The sequence below is a fragment of the Oncorhynchus nerka genome, linkage group LG28, assembly GCF_034236695.1.
Source record: "Oncorhynchus nerka isolate Pitt River linkage group LG28, Oner_Uvic_2.0, whole genome shotgun sequence".
NCBI classification, from domain to species: Eukaryota; Metazoa; Chordata; class Actinopteri; order Salmoniformes; family Salmonidae; genus Oncorhynchus; species Oncorhynchus nerka.
Genome location: NC_088423.1, coordinates 66,559,282 through 66,580,019, shown reverse-complemented (window position 1 = coordinate 66,580,019; position 20,738 = coordinate 66,559,282). Strand labels below are relative to the sequence as shown.

Sequence of the window (20,738 nt, the reverse complement as noted above, 5' to 3'; positions counted from 1 at the left end):
TGACGTTTGCCATTGCTGAGATTGCATGGCTTTTAGTTGGGGCTGTTGCACATTTTCCAAAGCAATAGAGAGAATGTCTGGGTGGGATTGGTTTTTCAGGTTAATGAATATTGTATAATTTGACAGAGGCCCAGCCCCATTACAGAAAATGTGTGCGTATGGACAAATACTGTGGATAGTTTACATAATTGAATACTACATTAACCTTAAGGTCAATCAGCAGTTCACAGAAAAATGAGCACGTGATAAGTTTTCCAGAGGGCTGGAAAAAACACTGAACTAAAGGACAGTAGTAGAGCTGTGGTGAACCACATGGCAGACGGAGTCATTTGTTCCCCTTTTCCAAAAATCATCCATAACTCATAAGCTCCACGAAAACACAGACCGTAGCATCACTTTTAAGAAATACATTTTAGTATTTAAAGAAATACATTTCAATATTTATAAAAATCAGTCTGTTTGCATGTCCCTTTGGCATATGCAGTGTACAAAACATTAACGACTTCCTGATGTTGAGTTGCACCCCCTTTGGCCCTCAGAACAGCCTCAAGATGTTGAAAGCATTCCACAGGGATGCTGGCCCGTGTTGACTCCAATGCTTCTCACAGTTGTGTCAAGTTGGATGGATGTCGTTTGGGTGGTGGACCATTCTTGATATACACGGGAAACTGTTGAGCGTGAAAAATCCAGTAGAGTTGCAGTTCTTGACACACTCACCGGTGCGCAGGACCGCTACTACTATACCCCATTCAAGGGCATTTAAATATTGTCTTGCCCATTCACCCTCTAAATGGCACACATCCACAATCCATGTCTCAATTGTCTCAAGGCTTAAAAATCCTTCTTTAGCCTGTCCCCCCCCCATCTACACTGATTGAAGTGGATTTCACCTGGATTCACCTAGTCCGTCTATGTCATGGAAAGAGCAGGTGTTCCTAATGTTTTGTACACTCTGTGTATATGTTTTTGACAGGCACAGCACATTCAAATTCTAAAAATGAAAGTGTACTCTGAGATCATAAAACAAAATTTTCTAACCTCTCTAGGTAATTCCATCACAAGATACGAGATGTATAGCCATCTTACATGGATCTTCAGCCCCTGAGAAGGGAGAGACCTCCACAGGCTCTGATGTGGATCTCACCCCCTCAGCTCATACACCAGGCAGGGGACAATGCTATGTCAGGAGATGGGGAGAAGTGAAACTATGAGTAGTATAATGACATAAGGAGGAGGGGATGTCCTAGAGTACTGGTCAGATGACCATGGCTTTCCTTGGGATCTGTCCTGGCCCAATGCTTAACTTCACATGAACCATCAGGCACCAGGTTGTCGACAGTGAAAAGCAACTGGAGTCCCACACTGTCACCTCTCTATACCTGTCTGTGTGTGTAAACGTGTGTATAGTGTCCCAACTTGTAAACTACAGACTAACATAGTAGTGAGACATTCAGGTAAAATGTATAAATATTTCCTTGTTTTTGCAAAAGAGATGAATTTCCATGAGTTGGTCCCATGAGTCTGTTTGTGAATTGCAAAGGGAGGTGGGTAACATGGTGAGAACTTTGTGTCATGGTTGGGAGTGAGGTTTACTCACTGATGTCCATCTCAGTGAGCACACAGAAACAGGTGAGCTGGGTGAAGTGTGTGAAAGAACCTGGCACAAGAGAAAGAAAGAGTTAAGAGCAATTGTAAATTACTAAAAGAAAATACTGATTCCACATCTCTCAATGGAATTATTTTAAACTATTATACAAGACAGGAATATAAATCAGTTCTTATTTGAAAACAGGCTGAAGAAAGGGTCTTATTTAGAGAGGGAAACTCACATAGTAACTTCGTAATGTAGGGTGGGCGTTTGGACTCGGGCAGGTGGATGCCCAGGAAGTAGATTGGCACTCCTGAGATGGCAATGGCGATGCCAATGAGAGAGTTGATGGTGTCACTGTAGAGTGGCACTGTCACGAGGAACACAGTGCAACAACAGAAGATGATGGGGTACAACAGGGTCAACTGCACACAGGAACACAAGGACAGACATGGAAGGAAGAAGAAGAAAATAACATTTATTGTTGCCTTACATGTAACTACTTATCTTTAGTCTATTCATTGGTAAAGTATGAACATACTGGTTCACGGGTGAGACAGTCAAGTTATCTCATCTCACCTTGAGTGGTCTGGGTCTGTCTGGTTCCTTCCAGCGCAGGTAGATCTGCCCAGCGATAGACAGACCCATAAAGAACCAGTAGCTGAAGCTGTAGTAGTTGATCAGCTGGAAGACATCCTCCACAGTCAGGTATACCAAGGCCATGGCACACTGTGGGCACAAAAAAAAGACACTGGTCAACAGAGGCAGAATGTATGACTCGCCAACAGGGGGAGACATGGCTCATCAGCATCATCCACACCAGAGAGTCAGGAAGCTGCACTGGGCATGTCCATCCACTAGGTGTCAGCACTGACAGCAGGATTGCATTGATGTGGAGATGAATCTACTTGTTTGTTTGGCATAGAAGTTGATGACATTGTTCTAAGGTTTGTGATGTAAGTGATTTAGGAAAAGGGGGTGCTTACGTTGAAGAGCAGAGCAGGGACAGGAGTATACCTCTCCGCATGAATCATTGATAAGGCGTCCGGGAGGTGACCTTCACGAGCACCCACGAAGAACAGCCTGCCAACGACAGAGGTATCACTTAGAGATCGTGCTGAGCGATTAGTGCTTTGTTTGGTCAGTTCAGTTTCGGTTACATTATTTAATGCACTATGCATTATGTGGGTTGAACAACACAGAATTTAAAAAATCATAAAAGTCCCATGATGGTAGTGCCTGCCCATTACTGTTTATCACTTATGAATCATCAGTTATTCACATGATTTTACTTAAATTAAGTATTTCAGTTGTTGTATAAATTACATTTGTTGACTTTATTATTTAATTCCAATTCATCACCTCATCTCTATAGAGCTCCTGCCTATGTTGTCTGACAAAATCACATTTTCTTATATTTAACCTTTATTTAACTAGGTAAGTCAGTTAAGAAGAAATTCTTATTTACAATGACGACCTACCCCAGCCAAACCTAGACGACGCTGGGCTGCCCTATGGGACTCCCAATCACAGCCAGATGTGATACAGCCTGGATTCGAACCATGGACTGTAGTGATGCCTCTTGCACTGAGACGCAGTGCCTTAGGCCGCTGCGCCACTCGGGAGCCCAAACTATTTCAATAGTTCTTCAAAGTAAATAAGGCATACTTTTATGACTGCTGAATACCAACTGTCCATAGAACGGCTAACCCCTGCATGGGCACTTGTGTCGATCACTTAGATCATGTATTTTCAGATAGAGATACCTCACGAAGCAACTGCTCACTATCCCTTCTCAATCTCTTCTGTCTCTTCTCTCCCTCTCCGTGGCTGACCCACACAAACCAGACAAATAGCCGTGCAATGGATTATGGTCAATGTAGTTAATAATTACGTTTTCTGCACTAAACTACGTAGAAAATTGGCCTATTGGTAACTACAATTCCCTGTTACATCGCACAGTTCAGACATGAGCTGATTTATGATGAGTGAAACTGCAGCCAACGTGTGCCATTGAGAGCTCAAAAAAAAGAGAACGAAACTGAATTCAAATAATTTAACAGATGTCGGTCAATTACAAATATAACATACATTTTGGTTAATCGCTCAGCACAAGCGGCACCTAGAGTATCTGGACAACATAACGGTAAATCTGTGGCATACAGCATATACTATATATACAAAAGTATGTGGACACCCCTTCAAATTAGTGCAATTGTCCATTTCAACCACATCCTTTGCTCACAGGTGTTTAAAATCAGGCACACAGTCATGCAATCTCCATAGACAAACATTGGCAGTAGAATGGCCTTACTGAAGAGCTCAGTAACTTTCAAATTGGCACAGTCATAGGATGCCATCTTTCCAACAAGTAAATTAGTAAAATTTCTGCCATGCTAGAGCTGCCCCGGTCAACTGTAAGTGGTGTTATTGTGAAGTGGAAAAGTCTCAGCCGCGAAGTGGTAAGCCACACAAGCTCACAGAACGGGACCACGAGTGCTAAAGAGTTCCAAACTGCCTCGAAGCAACATCAGCAAAAATAACTGTTCGTCGGGAGCTTCATGAAATGGATTTCCATGGCCGAGCAGCCGCACGCACACAAGCCTAAGATCACCATGCACAATGCCAAGTGTTGGCTGTAGTGGTGTAAAGCTCGCCGCCATTGGACTCTGGAGCAGCGGAAACGCGTTCTCTGACAGTCCAACGGACAAATCTGGGTTTGGCAGATGCCAGGAGAACACTACCTACCCGAATGCATAGTGGCAACTGTAAAGTTTGGTGGAGGAGGAATTAATGGTCTGGGTCTTTCATGGTTTGGGCTAGGCCCCTTAGTTCAGTGAAGGAAAATCTTAACGCTACAGCATACAATGACATTCTAGACGATTCTGTGCTTCCAATTTTGTTGCAACAGTTTGGGGAAGGCCCGTTCCTGTTTCAGCATGACAATGCCCCCGTGCACAAAGCGAGGTCCATACAGAAATGTTTTTTTCGAGATCGGTGTTGAAGAACTTGATTGGCCTGTACACAGCCCTGACCTCAACCTCACCCAACACCTTTGGGACAAATTAAAACACTGACTGCGAGCCAGGGCTAATCGACCAACATCAGTGCCCAACCTCACTAATGCTCGTGGCTGAATGGGTATGAGTCCCCGCAGCAATGTTCCAACATCTAGTGGAAAGCCTTCCCAGAAGAGTGGAAGCTGTTATCGCAGCAAATGGGGGGACCAACTCCATATTAATGCCCATGATTTTGGAATGAGACGTTCGATGAGCAGGTGTCCACATACTTTTGGCAATTTAGTGCACCTCTGTAGCCATTACCAGAAAGTAACTCCAGATGGGTTCTATTAAGGAACGTCACTATAAAAACCAGCGGAGCTCAACATAACCAGAGATATAACCAGATGGAACATGGAAATCGAGGCCTTAGACTGTACAGCAAGACTATAAAGTTTAGGGCATTGTATGGGAGTGTATGTGTGTGTCACAGGGTTTACCTGGATGCGGCGATAATAGATGCGTTTAGCCCTCCGTAACAGGACAGAGCCACAGCGATGGGGATGGTCCAGCTCATCACTCCCAGAGTGTGGTCGGCAAACGTCTATAGAGAAGATTTAATTTTAATTTTAACACAGAATCTCAAAAACACACTTTTCCAGGGGGCACTTTTACACATTTATAAAGAAAGATCCATATCTAAATGGGAGTCTGTTGGACTGCAATTAAACATCCAGACTCTCACTGGGCCGGGCCAGCCGACAGTGTTGCCTGAGGGTGAGCAGACGCTTATAGAATCAAAAGCCAAACAGGCCTAGGAACAGAACATCAACTCAATGTATACATAAATAAAAAGCAAGGGCATTAATCGCCTAGTAAAAACTTCAACATGCGGCATGTGGGTCGGCGCTGCATGCAATTTACCTCTCAAACTACATTCCCGGAAATCAGAGCAATAATCTGCTCTTCAACAGCTCTATTCCATGATATAAAAGTGAGAGCTCTTAATTCTGAACTCACCACAGCCACGGCATCACTGGCGAGGATGGCACTCATGTCCAGCACGGCGTAGTAAGCCACGTTAGTCATGATATATATGACCGTTACAATGGGCATGGAGATGGCAATAGACAGGGGCAGGTTCCTATGGAAACAGGGTAAGAGGTCAAACATTATCATTCATACAGTATACGTCTCTCTCTCTCTCTGCTTGGCATATACTCTTACCGGAGTTTACTTGCTTTAACCTACAGTGCAACATGGTGGTAAGGTTACATGTCAATGGCGTTAATGTGTGAACGTACATACGGTAGGTTCTACTTTGGAATAACAGCCAGCTGCCAGAGATCACTATGGAACTCCATTATCTACCACTGCACTCACACATCCTTGTTACCAAAGCTTCCTCCAATTAGTAACAGAACCCAGTTACCGTTCTAGCATGGGAGCGGAGCAGTTTGTGCTTCAGCCGACCGCTCTGTTGGATTCGTTGTCATGCCAAACTGTCATGTACGACAAAGGAGTTGGCTAAAGCACAAGCAGATCTGTGGCCAGGCTAGTTAATGACTGACTATAGAGGCGGAAATCAAACAGGTCAATAACGGTATGTTTGGTATGTGTTTGTCAGGGTGTCATGAGTACCTCTCTGGGTCCTTGATCTCCTCGGTAACAAAGTTGAGTGTGTCCCAGCCCGAGTAGGAGAACAGGGCAGAGTACAGGGCCAAGGCAATGTCTCCTGGGTCTGTAGAAGAGCCCTGGAACGACGCCTCAAAGTTCACGGTGTATCCTGAGAGGATAATTACTAATTACAATAATTACTATACAACCTCTCATGCAAATGGGATAAAAATCTGATATGAAAATGAATCAACAGTCGTGTGTTGGCAGCAGTGTTAGTGTCACTGACCTTGGCATAGTTTCACTATGCCTGTGATGATGATGACGATGAGGGCGAGAACTTTGGCATAAGTGAAGACATCCTGCACCCTGGTGCCCCACTTCACGTAGGCCGAGTTGATGAACGTCAGCAAACCTAGGGCCAACCGAAGACAGTGTTCACACAACATCAGCAGACGAGTACTTAGCAGAAGACTGGTGAAGATCAAAGATCAGTTTTACTGTGCTGTGAGACTTTCAATCACACAGTACTCTTTCAATTAGTTACATGTTATGTGTTACAATTCACAGGTCACATGATGAGAGGACTCGAAGCTTCTTAACTTTGAGAGTAGTTCTGCCTGCTCTATTGGGCTTCTGTCTGTACAGATGCACAGTCCAGTGAGTGCACGCACACACATGCATGAAAACAGATTTGGAATCAGTTAAAATGTACACCCTGTAATGCAGGAACAGTATGTATTATTTCTTGGCCCAAATGTTAGCATACCGGTCTGCTGAAGTAGCGAAGGGTTACTGAAAATGGGTATGAGGTAGGAAGGTACTGGAAAACCTAGGGAGCAAGTTCTACTGAGAGCAATTTGAGAGCATTTTTAGGGACTCAACTTAAATGAAACAGTCTGCTAATATTCTATTTTTACAGTGTCTGCATTTCAGAGAGTGTCCTTTGACACTTTGTTTGCCACATGTGAGAGAAGGATAAAGGAAAAAGTGAGGCAGAGAGGGCGTAAGCGCATCATAAGTGTTTACTCACATATGCAGGCGGCTGCGATGAGGCGCGAGGCTGAGTAGGGTGGCTCACACGTGGGGAACAGTGGCTGCACCAGGTAGTTAGCGAACGTTATGGCGATGACCGCCTGACTGGTGGGCTCAATGATGAGCAGTGATGTCCACAAGCGAATAAAGGCAATGAATGGACCAAAGGACTCCAGGATATAGGCATAGCTGGCCCCGGACTTGGTGATGGTGGTGCCCAGCTCTGCGTAACACAGAGCGCCGACCACTGAGAATATTCCACCGATGGCCCAGATGACCAGCGACAGGCCGTAGGAGGCGCTGTAGATGAGCACGCCCTTGGGAGACACGAAGATGCCCGAGCCAATCATGTTGCCCACGATGAGGCTGACTCCGTTGAGCAGGGAGATCTCCTTCTTCATCTGCATGCTCTCTTTAGCCTGCTCTGGGGCCACGGCTGAGGTGCCGTCGGGGTGCGAGGAGCTGCCGTTCAGCTTCCTGGTCTCGTCCTGGTTCCCCATGCTGGGATTGTCTGTCTGGGGTCCTAGCTGGCTGGCTACTTCTGGGAAAAGGGTCCCCTCTGACTAGGTGCTATCTGCCCTAAGAGACTAGAGACAAGAAAGGAGAAGACAGAGAATTAGAGATTTGAAAGAGAGAAAGAAAACTAGCATGGCTAATGCCTCTGAAGCAAATCCCTCTACTCTCCTTCAAGCCCACTCACCGGTGCAGCGGAAACCTCTGCAGCTCTGGGAGGCCCCATCATTGCCCATCATCTCACACCCATGTCTAAACTGTATGAACGTTTTAAAGAAATAACTGACAATAACCCTCCTTTTTAATTTCCACATGTAGCAAGCAATTTTACAGTTGCATCGTCTATGACAATGTTTGACAGCTATCGTCGACGGTGACGACATTGTGATGTCACAAACAATGGTGTAGTATATTTTAATTTGACTGCAGGGTGACATGCCAAATGGCCTATTCCCTAATTGCCATATGCCTAGTACATTTCAATGCATATGTGGTAGTTAAGACTATAACATAATGCAAGAGAACAACATAGATTGTAGAAAGAGCAGAGAGCACCAACACAGCCCGAAATGTCAGATAGGCCTATATCATTGGTTGCTTGGGAAAAAGGGCCCTACACATAGGCTACTGTGAATACAAATGGCAGTAAACGTTACTTTCACAAGTTAAACTTTTAAACAAATGTGTTTTTTATTTCTTTTTTTATTTCACCTTTATTTAACCAGGTAGGCCAGTTGAGAACAAGTTCTCATTTACAACTGCGACCTGGTCAAGATAAAGCATAGCAGTGTGAACAGACAACACAGAGTTACACATGGAGTAAACAATTAACAAGTCAATAACACAGTAGAAAAAAAGAGAGTCTTTATACATTGTGTGCAAAAGGCATGAGGAGGTAGGCGAATACTTACAATTTTGCAGAACACTGGAATGATAAATGATCAGATGGTCATGTACAGGTAGAGATACTGGTGTGCAAAAGAGCAGAAAAGTAAATAAATATAAACAGTATGGGGATGAGGTAGGTAAAATTGGGTGGGCTATTTACCGATAGACTATGTACAGCTGCAGTGATCGGTTAGCTGCTCAGATAGCAGAGGTAGGATGAGGTAGGATAAGAGAGGTAAGGTAAGGTAGGATGTGCAGAAGATGCATGTGCAAGTAGAGATACTGGGGTGCAAAGGAGCAAGATAAATAAATAAATACAGTATGGGGATGAGGTAGATTGGATGGGCTATTTACAGATGAGCTATGTACAGGTGCAGTGATGTGTGAGCTGCTCTGACAGCTGACGCTTAAAGCTAGTGAGGGAGGTAAGAGTCTCCAGCTTCAGAGATTTATGCAGTTCGTTCCAGTCATTGGCAGCAGAGAACTGGAAGGAGAGGCGACCAAAGGAAGAATTGGCTTTGGGGGTAACCAGTGAGATATACCTGCTAGAGCGCGTGCTTTGGTGGGTGCTATGGTGGGTGCTGCTATGGTGACCAGTGAGCAGAGACTTGTAGATGACCTGGAGCCTGGGGGTTGGCGACGAGTATGAAGCGAGAGCGTACAGGTCACAGTGGTGGGTAGAATATGGGGCTTTGGTGAGAAAACGGATGGCACTATGATAGACTGCATCTAATTTGTTGAGCAGAGTGTTGGAGGCTATTTTGTAAATGACGTCTCCGAAGTCAAGGATCGGTAGGATGGTCAGTTTTACGAGGGTATGTTTGGCAGCATGAGGGAAGGATGCTTTGTTGCGAAATAGGAAGCCGATTCTAGATTTAATTTTGGATTGGAGATGTTTAATGTGAGTCTGGAAGGAGAGTTTACAGTCTAACCAGACACCTAGGTATTTGTAGTTGTCCACATATTCTAAGTCAGAACCATCCAGAGTAGTGATGCTGGACGGGCGGGCAGATGTGGGCAGCGATCAATTGAAGAGCATGCATTTTGTTTTACTTGCATTTAAGAGCAGTTGGAGGCCACGGAAGGAGAGCTGTATGGCATTGAAGCTCATCTGGAGGTTAGTTAACTCAGTGTCCAAAGAAGGGCCAGAGGTATACAGAATGGTGTCGTCTGAGTAGAGGTGGATCAAAGAATCACCAGCAGCAAGAGCGACATCACTGATGTAAACAGAGAAGAGAGTCGGCCAGAGAATTGGACCCTGTGGCACCCCTATAGAGACTGCCAGAGGTCCGGACAACAGGCCCTCCGATTTGACATACTGAACTCTATCGGAGAAGTAGTTGGTGAACCAAGCGAGGCAATCATTTGAGAAACCAAGGCTGTTGAGTCTGCCAATAAGAATGTTGTAATTGACAGAGTAGAAAGCCTTAGCCAGGTCGATGAATACGGCTGCACAGTAATGTCTCTTATCGATGGAGATTATGTGTAGCGCAAAACTTTACACATAGGTATGCACGGTACCTTTGACATCGGTTTTTAACATCGGTGTTAAACTAGACATCGACATCGACACCGATACCGATGTTGGCATTTTTAGCTAATATCGGCTGATTCCGATATGTTCACCGATATATCGTGCATCCCTAGATGACAACCAATGAATTCTAAGTGGTTTAAATGGGCTTTCTCCATTCTGATTGTTTTATACTCAACCCCAAACTTTTTTTTTAAACAACGGTACGTGGATCCATACCAGTATACATTAAAATACTATATATTGCCCAGCCTTACCACCATACTCACAAGGTCTCTACACAAAGGAAAGTAATGACTTATGACTATGAGTCTTTTCAATTACCAGCCTTTCGTTTTCAGTAAAATGATCATTCTGGGGTATGGCTTATCAAAATCTCTCAAACCAGGTAGACATAAATCATGTATCTGACCAATGTTCCCTCAAAAGAAATTAGGCAAATTTCTTGTCTGCTGACCACAAACTTGAACATTGTGAAAATTTAGTGCAACTTCTGCCGCGCATTTACTGTTAACACTGAGGATGGATCCACTTTAAGTTAGTTTTAACAGTAGACTGCTGTGGCTATTTGTTCATAACGTAGGCCTACCAACCACCCAACCACCAAAAACAATAGAGAAAAATGTATCCCATAACATTTTAACATGGAAATAGCTGTTCTATCATTCAGCCTACAGTAGCAGCAAATTATTACACAACCCCCAATGGATTTTGAGTAAGCACTGTGACAACCAACCCCGTTCTCCCCTACAGGGAAATCGAGGATTTGATTTTTTTTTGCCTAAATTAGATTGATTTTGGTCTGTTTCTAAAACAATATTGACATTATGTTTACTGTAATGTTCAGTAAAACATACAGTAAAACCCTTTGCAAACGCAAGGGACCAGTCATTTTCCCCATCTTTTTTCCAGGAAATAACAACGTCCTTTATCCTACATGGCAGGTAGGCTGTGAATCAGGCATTTACACCAACTAGTGAAATAAGTAGTAACCGCTACATTTTGTATCGGCTATTTGTCTTACCTTGTTCTTGTTTTCTGTTTATCGCTCTTGACGACCTGCCAAGATGTGTGGCTGCGGCATCCCCACTGAGCACACAGCAGAGATCAATTATCATAGTCACGTAACAACGGCAATAAACGATCACACGAATGGATACGGTCTCTCAAATACAGTATATTGGAACACTTGTATGATTCACTATTTACTTTATTCACTATTTACTTTAAAAAAAAAAATATATATATATATACTTTGTGTTCACAGTGTATTTGTTTGATTTACAACTGCACTGGACCAAGAAACAAAATGAAACCGATTTTTCACTTCAACGTAAAATAATTACCTGGAATCAATTATTCAGAATTCAAATCAAATGAATTTGGTTGGAGGTAAGGGAAGTGATTCTCGTTTACTGTGTAATTTCTCATCTGTGGAAATTTGCAGGTGCTTTCGGGGTGAAAAAAAAGCAATTCAACCACTTTTGAAGCGAGAAAAAACCCACTGGGCACAGATGACAATTAGTCGTCTATTCCACATTGGTTTAACTTAATTTCATTGAAATGACGAGGAAACATTGATACAACAAGTGTGTGCCCAGTGGGCTATATATTTGAGCGCAACAGTAATAGGCAACAATTCTAGAAGTAGACCTACTTTAAGCCACTGGATGAAAATGACAGCCTTTATTAAACATCTGCCTTTGTTTCTGAGTGCATGAACTCAAAAACCAACAAGAAAAGAGCTGCTTGAGTGTCAAGGAGGAGTCTTGATCTAATCATGTCGTTATATATTAATTTACTTTATTATACAACTCCAAATATTCCAATGATTAGGCTATTCACACAGACAGTGCTTGGGGAAAGTACTGTCTTCTGTTCTCAGCATGATGTTAAACAGACCAACAACAAATACATCTGTACAATATGGCCAATACTTCAATGGGCCTCTCATTTGACAAGACCCCTTTTTTTACCCTTTTAGTACATACACTTCTTTAGACTCTACTTGTGTGACAATTGGTACTGTGTGAAGCCGGTGGTGCAGTGTGAACACCAGACATGCAATTAGACATGTACTGTTAAAAGGCGTGTTGCGCGAGATGGGCAACAAAATCAAAGGGTACCCTGAGGGGAATGTGAAAATGACCTATAGGTTCAAGGATTTAACAGGTTTACAAACACAAATAACCAACAAAAGTGGCATAAAATGAGACTCAAATTCCGTTATTTTATCTGATAAACCAACAAATAATAATCTTGTTTCAAGATATCAAGTCAGAAAGTGCTGAACAGGACAATCCAAACTATTTTGAACATATAGTTTCGTACAATATGTACTTTACAAACAGGCTGTCAAAAGACGAGCAACATTGTGGCACCACACAATTACCCACAAAGCAGAGAGAGGGTCAAAAGTCACAACACAACACAGAAAATGTAGCATATATAATATAGAACAAACTGTGTTTTGTGTGCTAGCTCAGTAGTCCCTCAACACATAGTTAACACTCATTATCACTAGTGATGGGTCATAAACATGATCAAAGCAGATGAAACATCCACACAGCTATTCACTTTCATTGGTTTCTCTCCAACATGATTGTTTCTATCATTTGACTGTCACATCAACTTCAGAGATAGCACCACTCTGATTGAATAGTCAGACTTATCAAAGGCATGGACAGGTGTGTCCCCAACATGGATCTCTATGGATATAGATGAGTCATTGCAGCTGTTCTGATGAAATTAGGAATCTCAGGTTCTCCAATTGATATTCACTCTGACTGACCGTGGTCTGTATTAGACCTGAGTGAGTATAGAATAGATTTGGTTAGGGTTCCTCAGCTCTTCATTCCAAGGCTCCAGTCTCAATTGACACACTCTGAGATACAGTATGACATGATAAACCGTGAACAGATACATTTGGTTAGGGGCCCTTCACTACACAACCCCCCCATTCTAATAACCATCCATCCACCTTCTGTGAGGCATCTTTGGAGGGCCATGATTGGTGGCAATGGACATCAGACCGAGGGTGGTAGCTACCAGGGAAGCTGCATGTTCCCCCTGACAGGCACAGGTGTCCAGTAGGGAACGTGTGCGAGAGGTCAGTGTCAGAGAGGCAGAGATGACCTCAAAGGCCTCCAGGGGAAGGGCCCGCCGTGAGATGAGCACATCCAGCAGGTTGTTGAGTCGTCCCTCCGTCATGCCTCGAATGATGCCCTCACGCCTCTCGCGCAGGATACGACAACAGCTCACCGCCATCGGAGTCGGAGACACACACCATGCAGCTGCGGACAAAGAAGGGAGGGTGAAGTTTCAGGGATGACACAAGAACTATAATATCACATCTCTCTCAAACACTCATAAGACACAAATCGTGTAGAGAGGACTTTAAGAAAAATACCTGGACAACTCAGAGAAAGAGGACAAGAGACAAGCTGTAGCTATATGATATGAAAGACAGTAATACGTACCGTAGATTCATAGCCCTACTAGACAAGTTACCCTCTTATTCAACACACTGGTCACAATCATAAATGTCTAGTAGCCATGTATTGCTTTTTAAAAAGACAAAATGTTTTTGACTCAGAGCATTTACTGGGACAACAGACAACTTGTAGAGAGAAACAAAGATCCTCAAGGGAGGAAACGCATTGGACACTGATAAGACTGTGAAAGGATGGCCATGCAGGAAACCAGAAATCCCCCAAACTGCTTACTGTGCACATACAAACACACAAATGGAGGCACTGTTTGTAACGTCTACTCATTTTCATATTGCTTTACTTTGTCTTCACCTTTTTCAGCAAAATTTTAGACACGCTAGAGAAATATAAGTCAATTCTAGATAGCTACAGTCTGGCACTGTACATACGTTTGCAGACAAAACAGGGTAATAGGTGGGAGGTCTAAGCTTAAACACATTTTCTACCATGGGAGCTGGCAGTGGGCTGGTTGAGAGGGCTCTGTCTGAGGGCTTTGGAGGGACTGGAGGAGAGTGGGGGTGGTGGGCTGAGTCTCTGTCCCTGGGAGACGCCTCCTGTCCCTCTGGAATGCTCAGGACCCAGGCCACTGCTGGGACATCTGGGACTGGTGGAAGACACCACAGAGCCAGACACACAGTCTGGGGAGAGACACGTTGCTGTTAGACTGTTCAAGATACGATATCAATTAATTACTATTTAATAAAGAAGATAAACAACAGGGTGGTTTCACTGACAACAAACGGAGCATATTCACAAACTGCTCTCATTATCAATCAGTTTGAAGTTCTTACCCTGACAGTGCTTCCTCTGGGGTGCTTCCCCTGTATATGTGGCTGTAGTGGGATTAGGGAGCGTTTCACTAGGACAGGAAGTCTGTGGAAAGGGCAGTGTCTTGTTGCCCACACATTTAGTGTCTCCGGAACCAGCGCAGGCCTAGTAATGAGATAAGTAAATATTGATTTCAATGTAAGACATCGCAAGCATTAAGTACAATCAGAATATCACAAACAAATGTGAACCAAGCTCACTTCTAGGTTGTTTATCTCAATGGGAATGTCCTTCACAGGATGTATTTTAGAGTCATGTAGCGCCCTCTCCTGGTAAAGGGACAGAAAACACATACGCATGTTTGCTCATGATTAGTGACTGGTCTATTTACTGTTTTCAGTAATAACTGTTGAGAAATTAAAAGCACATGAAACAGATCCTGATTTCCTCAGTCAAAACAAACTGATAGCAGATCAGGCTTGTGGAAAGAGAGAATATCGGACTTCGGAGTGTAATAGAACTGTACCTTGCTTTCCCTCACCCTGAGGGTAGCCCTTGTCATGGCATCGGGATCAAAGGTTGCTATGACGCTCCTCAGTTCCAGTGCACAGTCTGTGGACAGAGAGCCAGAGAAAGAAGAGGACATGAGAAAGATGTCCTGCCAAGTAAACATCACATTGAACATAACGCACCAAAAGTTTCCGTTTTTTTAAATACCCACATGGCAGTCATAGGCAAGGAAATACATGGATATGAACTAACACCAGAAAATAAACAATTGAACACAATTTAGACGAGAAGACTCAAAGAGTCTTATTGATTAAGTGGCAGAAGTAGGGTATGGGATTGTATCTCTCAGTCTCGGCGTGTGGAACAGAGAGGAAGTGGGTGCTGCAAGTGATTCTGTTTGTCACTCGTCCTCAACAGGCAGGTAGGCAAGCAGTCAAGGAAGGGGGACTTGTAGGGAGAGATCACAAAGACCAGGCACAGCTGCTCTCTTCACCATTGTCTATCTACACTCTGATTCACCCTCACAGACAGACATACCCTCTGCTGTTGGACGGCTGTGTGGGTTAGTGCTCCAGCAGTTGGTCATCAGCTGAGAGAGGGTATGGCAGTGGGGTACATGCTTGGGTAGCAGCTCATCCTTCAGGCCTGAACCAATCCCATCATCACCTGAAAGCGGCTGGAGAAAATCTGCTTGGGCATAGACAATGACAATGATGTGTTACAAACGACAAATGTAATAACATATTGAGACTGTATGATATACGGCCAGGTATAACCTAGTCTCTGCTGATAGAAACAGAGTTGTGCTTTGAATAGACGGAAAGAAATGGAAACACCTTCACATGGTTGTCTTCTGTTCAACGTCTCCCACAGCAGCACACCAAAGCTAAAGAGAGAAGATGCTCATTGGGTAACTGCATGGTCATTAGTAAAGGCATCTGTAGAAAAGTGGTAAACATATCCTTCCCCCACCTGGTAAATGTAATTGGTGAATATGACTGTTTGAAGTGGCAGGATCATGAAAGGTGACCTCACCTGTACATGTCTGCCTCCACAGTGGGTGTGGTGCCAGTCAGGGCCTCAGGAGACAAGTACACCAAGTCCCTGAAGCAGGGCCCCCTCCAGCAGAGAGAGAGTAGCCAACCCTCCACTCCCTGGGCAGGCCCCAGTCACTCACCTGGGGGTAGGAACATGAACCCCCACACAGATGAACATAAACGACAACACACACAAACCTAAACACCCCCACAGATGAACATAAACACCCACACACAAACCGACAAAAAACACCTGCTCTAACACAGACTCAAACCCACGTACGTACACTGTAAAGCTTACACCTGCAACTGTTCACAATACACCATATCCCATGGAAAATATACCATCAATCAAAGGGAGTTCTTTCTCACATTAGTTTCACCACTCAGAGAGAAGACTTGAGTCTCTGTAGTACAGGACTGGGTCAGTTATCAGTCACTGTTCTCTACCTTGGCCCGGTACTGCTGGTCCAGGAGAACATTGGTGGGTTTCAGGGCCTGGTGGGGGACTGGTATGCAGTGGAGGTGGCACAACCCCTCTGCCACATCTAATAGGATGCCTAGCCTGAAACTCATGGGTAGACCTGGATACAGCTGGGTCTGACAGGGATCACAAAGGTTACAATCATTCAAAAGATGCAGTATCAAATCTATTCACTTCATTATAATGAATTTTAAAAAAAAAAGGGAACTGAAAAAAAAAGCACATGACAACACGAAGTTGAAATTGTGAACTGAAAATACTATTGAATTCAACATGACCACAACACAACTTACTGTGTGTAAATACAGTTTAACCACAGATAGACGAAATCATGTGCAGTGTCACGTCTACTGTCTGAACTTTCTCCTGAAACAGGAAGAGCTCTTTGTGTAAATAAGGCAGTGACAGTGCTGATGAAAGATAGATCTCTTTCTGCCAGGGGCTTTCCAGGCACAGCATGTGGGCGACAAGCACAGCACTGGTCTCCATGAAGACACAGGAATTGTAAATAAAGCAATCAAAAGAAGGACATTACTTGACTAACTTTATGTGCATCTATCGACCACCAGTTTGTCCACCAGTTTGTTGATACACTGAGTGTATAAAACTTTAAGAACACCTGCTCTTTCCATGACAGACAGACCAGGTGAATCCAGGTGAAAGGTATGATCCCTTATTGATGTCACTTGTTAAATCCACTTCAACCAGTGTAGATGAGGAAACAGGTTAAAGAAGGATTTTTAGGATTCTCTTTTTTTGAGGCAATTGATACGTGGATTGTGTGTGTGCCATTCAGAGGGTGAATTGGCAGGATAAAATATTTGAGTGCCTTTGAACGGGGTATGGTAGTAGGTGCCAGGCGCACCGATTTGTGTCAAGAACTGTAACGCTGCTGGTTTTTCATGCTCAACAGTTTCCCGTGATCATCAAGAATGGTCCACCACCCAAAGGACATCCAGCCAACTTGACACAACTGTGAGAAGCATTGAAGTCAACATGAGCCAGCATCCCTGTGGAATGTTTTCGACACCTTGTAGAGTCCATGTCCTGACAAATTGAGGCTGTTCTGAGGGCAAAGAGCGACTCAATATTAGGAAGTTTTTTTTAAATGTTTGGTGTACTCTGTGTCTACTGTATGCTGCAACACAGGGAAGCTGTAGAACCAACATAGATGAATCAATTAGCCTACTGCCACACACTATACATGCATATTCATATTTGAGTTAGACTGAGCGCGCATATATAACACTGACCTGGTATAGTAGAGAGTGTAGAGAGCCCTCAGGCATCCAGTCATAGAGCAGGCCCATCAGACACCAGGCCTCGTACACACCCAGAGGAACCAAAACCCGCTCTGAATGGACTTGTCTGACCACAGCCACATCTCTCATCCACTCAGTCCACTTACTGGGGAAGAACGGAACACACAGTAAACACACCACATACAAACCTATGCACACATATACAGTAAACGCATAAAAACACACAAACCCTCAAACAGACACGCACCTGCTGCACTGGTCTTGGTTCACAAGGCTTTTGTTTACACTAATCAAGTAACCACAATAATGTGTCAGATTTAAAAAAATATTTTGGAAAGTTGTGTGTGAGAGACAGAGAGAGAGAGAGAGAGAGAGAGAGAGAGAGAGAGAGAGACCCGACCTCACCCTCCTAGAATCTGAAGTAAAATGTTAACTGTTTGCTGATGATCTGGTGCTTCTGTTCCCAACAAGGGCCTACAGCAGCACCTATAATACAAATAATGGAGATCCAAAAAAGGTCCAGTCGCCAGGACCACAAACACAAATTCCATCTAGACACCGTTGACCTAGAGCACACAGAAAAACACAAATACCTCGGCCTAAACATCAGCACCACAGGTAACTTCCACAAAGCGGTGAATGATCTGAGAGACAAAGTAAGGGCATTCTAAGCCATCAAAATGAACATAAAATTCAACATCCCAATTAGGATCTGGCTAAAAGAACCTTTATTCTACAACCACCTAAAAGGAAGTGATTCCCAAACGTTCCATAACAAAGCCATCACCTACAGAGAGATTAACCTAGAGAAGTGTCCCCTCAGCAAGCTGGTCCTGGGGCTCTGATTTACAAATACACGACAGAGCCCCAGGACAGCAGCACAATTAGACCCAACCAAATCATGAGAAAAGAAAAATAGATAATTACTTGACACATTGGAAAGAACTAACAAAAAAACGAAGCAAACTGGAATGATATTTGGCCTTAATGATATTTGGCCTTCTCCCGGCAGGCAGTCACTGAGTCCGAGGTGCTAAAGGAGCTCCTTAAACTTGACCCTTTCTTCTTTAAGGTTGCTGACCCTATCATCGCCAAGCCTATATCGAACCTTTGTAACATGTCTCTCCTTTATGGTGAGGTTTCTATTGCTTGGAAGCGAGCCACGGTTCGTCCTTTACTTAAAGGGGGAGATCAAATGGATCCTAACTGTTATAGACCTATTTCTATTTTGCCCTGTTCATCAAAAGTGTTGGAAAAATTTGTCAATAATCAACTGACTGGCTTTCTTGATGTCTATTGTATTCACTCTGGTATGCAATCAGGTTTCCGCTCAGGTTATGAATGTCTCACTGCAACCTTAAAGGTCCTCAATGATGTCACCATTGCCCTTGATTCTAAGCAATATTGTGCTGCTATGTTTATTGACTTGGCCAAAGATTTTGATACATTAGACCATTCCATTCTTGTGGCCCGGCTAAGGAGTATTGGTGTCTCTGAGGGGTCTTTGGGCTGGTTTGCTAACTACCTCTCTCAAAGAGTACAGTGTATAAAGTCAGAAAATCACAAACACCATTGTAAATACATACTATATTTATCTGTCTACTTATTTTCCCTTTCGTAGCCTAATTCAACTAGTTGCATATTGTTGCAACACTGTACATGGCTTGTAACACAACTTTTAAAATGGCTCTATTATTTAGAAACTTTTGAGAGTGTAAAGTTTACTGTTAATTTCTGATTGTTTATTTCACTTTTGTTTATTATATATTCCACTTGCTTTGGCAATGAAAACATGTTTTCCATGCCTATAAAGCCACTTGACTTGACTTGAGAGAGAGATTTTGTCATTGCATTTGAGATTTGCCAAATTTACCTTCCACCTGCAGTGCGAGACGAGAGGACCTTGATAGACACCTGTAGCTCTGTTCTCTTGTAAGTACCCTGAAGACACCCGCCTGCGCTGGTTCGGCACAATATCACATTTAGCACATCCTCTTGATGAACAGTTTCCACCGCCATCTGATAGTAGGAACAGAAACCAGTCGACTCTATAATAATACAACTTTATTTTATCTTGCTTGTTGCTCTGCCATGGATTAATGTATTTGTCTTTCACTGCACTGACAAATTGAACAGGAAGCATCGAGTTGCCGCGTGTGCTCTGAAGACAGTGTATGTACATCGACACGATTGGCTGCTTTGTTCACGGAAATCTCCTGGCTAGCCACAGTAGGCTATAAAATGAGGGATGGAGTCATTTTTTGGCAATGGCGTAACAACAGATAAAGGCAGCGACATAACTTGGCTTGAACAACTCCTGATTCAACTACCCACAGGTCAAAAACGGGTTGAACCAACGTAGTTCCCACGTGATTTCAACCCGCAAAATCTACATGGCAATGTTTAATCAACGTGGAAAACTAATTGGAAAACTGAGGGCATTTCGTCTTTTTCCCACCCAACGTTTAACCTAAATGACAATGACATAGTTAATATTTTTGTTAGTTGACAACTCAACCAAAAGTGAAAGGGCTGTTAGGGGACAGAGTTGGGAAATTCATTTAAAAAAAAGTTTACATAATGTACCTTTCCCCTCCTTCCAAGCAGAAGGGCTGCAACCAACTGACTCTAAATGCCATCTGTGTCAGGAAGCCTGCACTAGTGAAATATACTATATATCCCTATATAAACAGGGGGCTTAGGGTATGTAGTCCAATAGCCTACCCACTTTTCTATTTTCTACACTGTTCCGACAGAATTGACTATGTTACCTGTAAAAAAAAAAAGGCCAATGTTTATATGAGCACTTTTCAAACAGTTCCATTTTCACAAAATTCTTGCCCGCATAAGCCTTCTTATACATCCTGTTTGCATGCCGGCACCTGTTGGTTACCAGTGGGAGTATGTGCTGATATTCTAATAAATCCATTGAAAATACATCACAAAGAAATCCATTATTAATTCATTTAGGCAGGTTCTAAGAAACATAAGACTAAGAAAAATAGAATAGCA

At 43.3% G+C, this 20,738-nt stretch overlaps 1 protein-coding gene and 1 pseudogene across 1 annotated transcript; both read right to left on the bottom strand.

Annotated features, from left to right (window-relative positions):
* Positions 1-860: 860 nt before the first annotated feature.
* On the bottom strand, positions 861-11,331 carry LOC115112804 (Y+L amino acid transporter 2). Its single transcript, XM_029639804.2, has 10 exons — positions 11,199-11,331; positions 7,238-7,826; positions 6,494-6,619; positions 6,229-6,373; positions 5,608-5,731; positions 5,088-5,191; positions 2,575-2,671; positions 2,168-2,317; positions 1,830-2,013; positions 861-1,657 (listed from the first exon to the last, which is right to left on the bottom strand). Exons 2-10 carry the CDS (start codon positions 7,737-7,739, stop codon positions 1,590-1,592), a joined length of 1,500 nt encoding a protein of 499 aa, XP_029495664.1. The 5' UTR covers positions 7,740-7,826; positions 11,199-11,331; the 3' UTR covers positions 861-1,589.
* A 514-nt stretch (positions 11,332-11,845) lies between these two features.
* Positions 11,846-19,905, bottom strand: LOC115113556 (receptor-interacting serine/threonine-protein kinase 2-like; annotated as a pseudogene).
* Between the last annotated feature and the right edge of the window lie 833 nt (positions 19,906-20,738).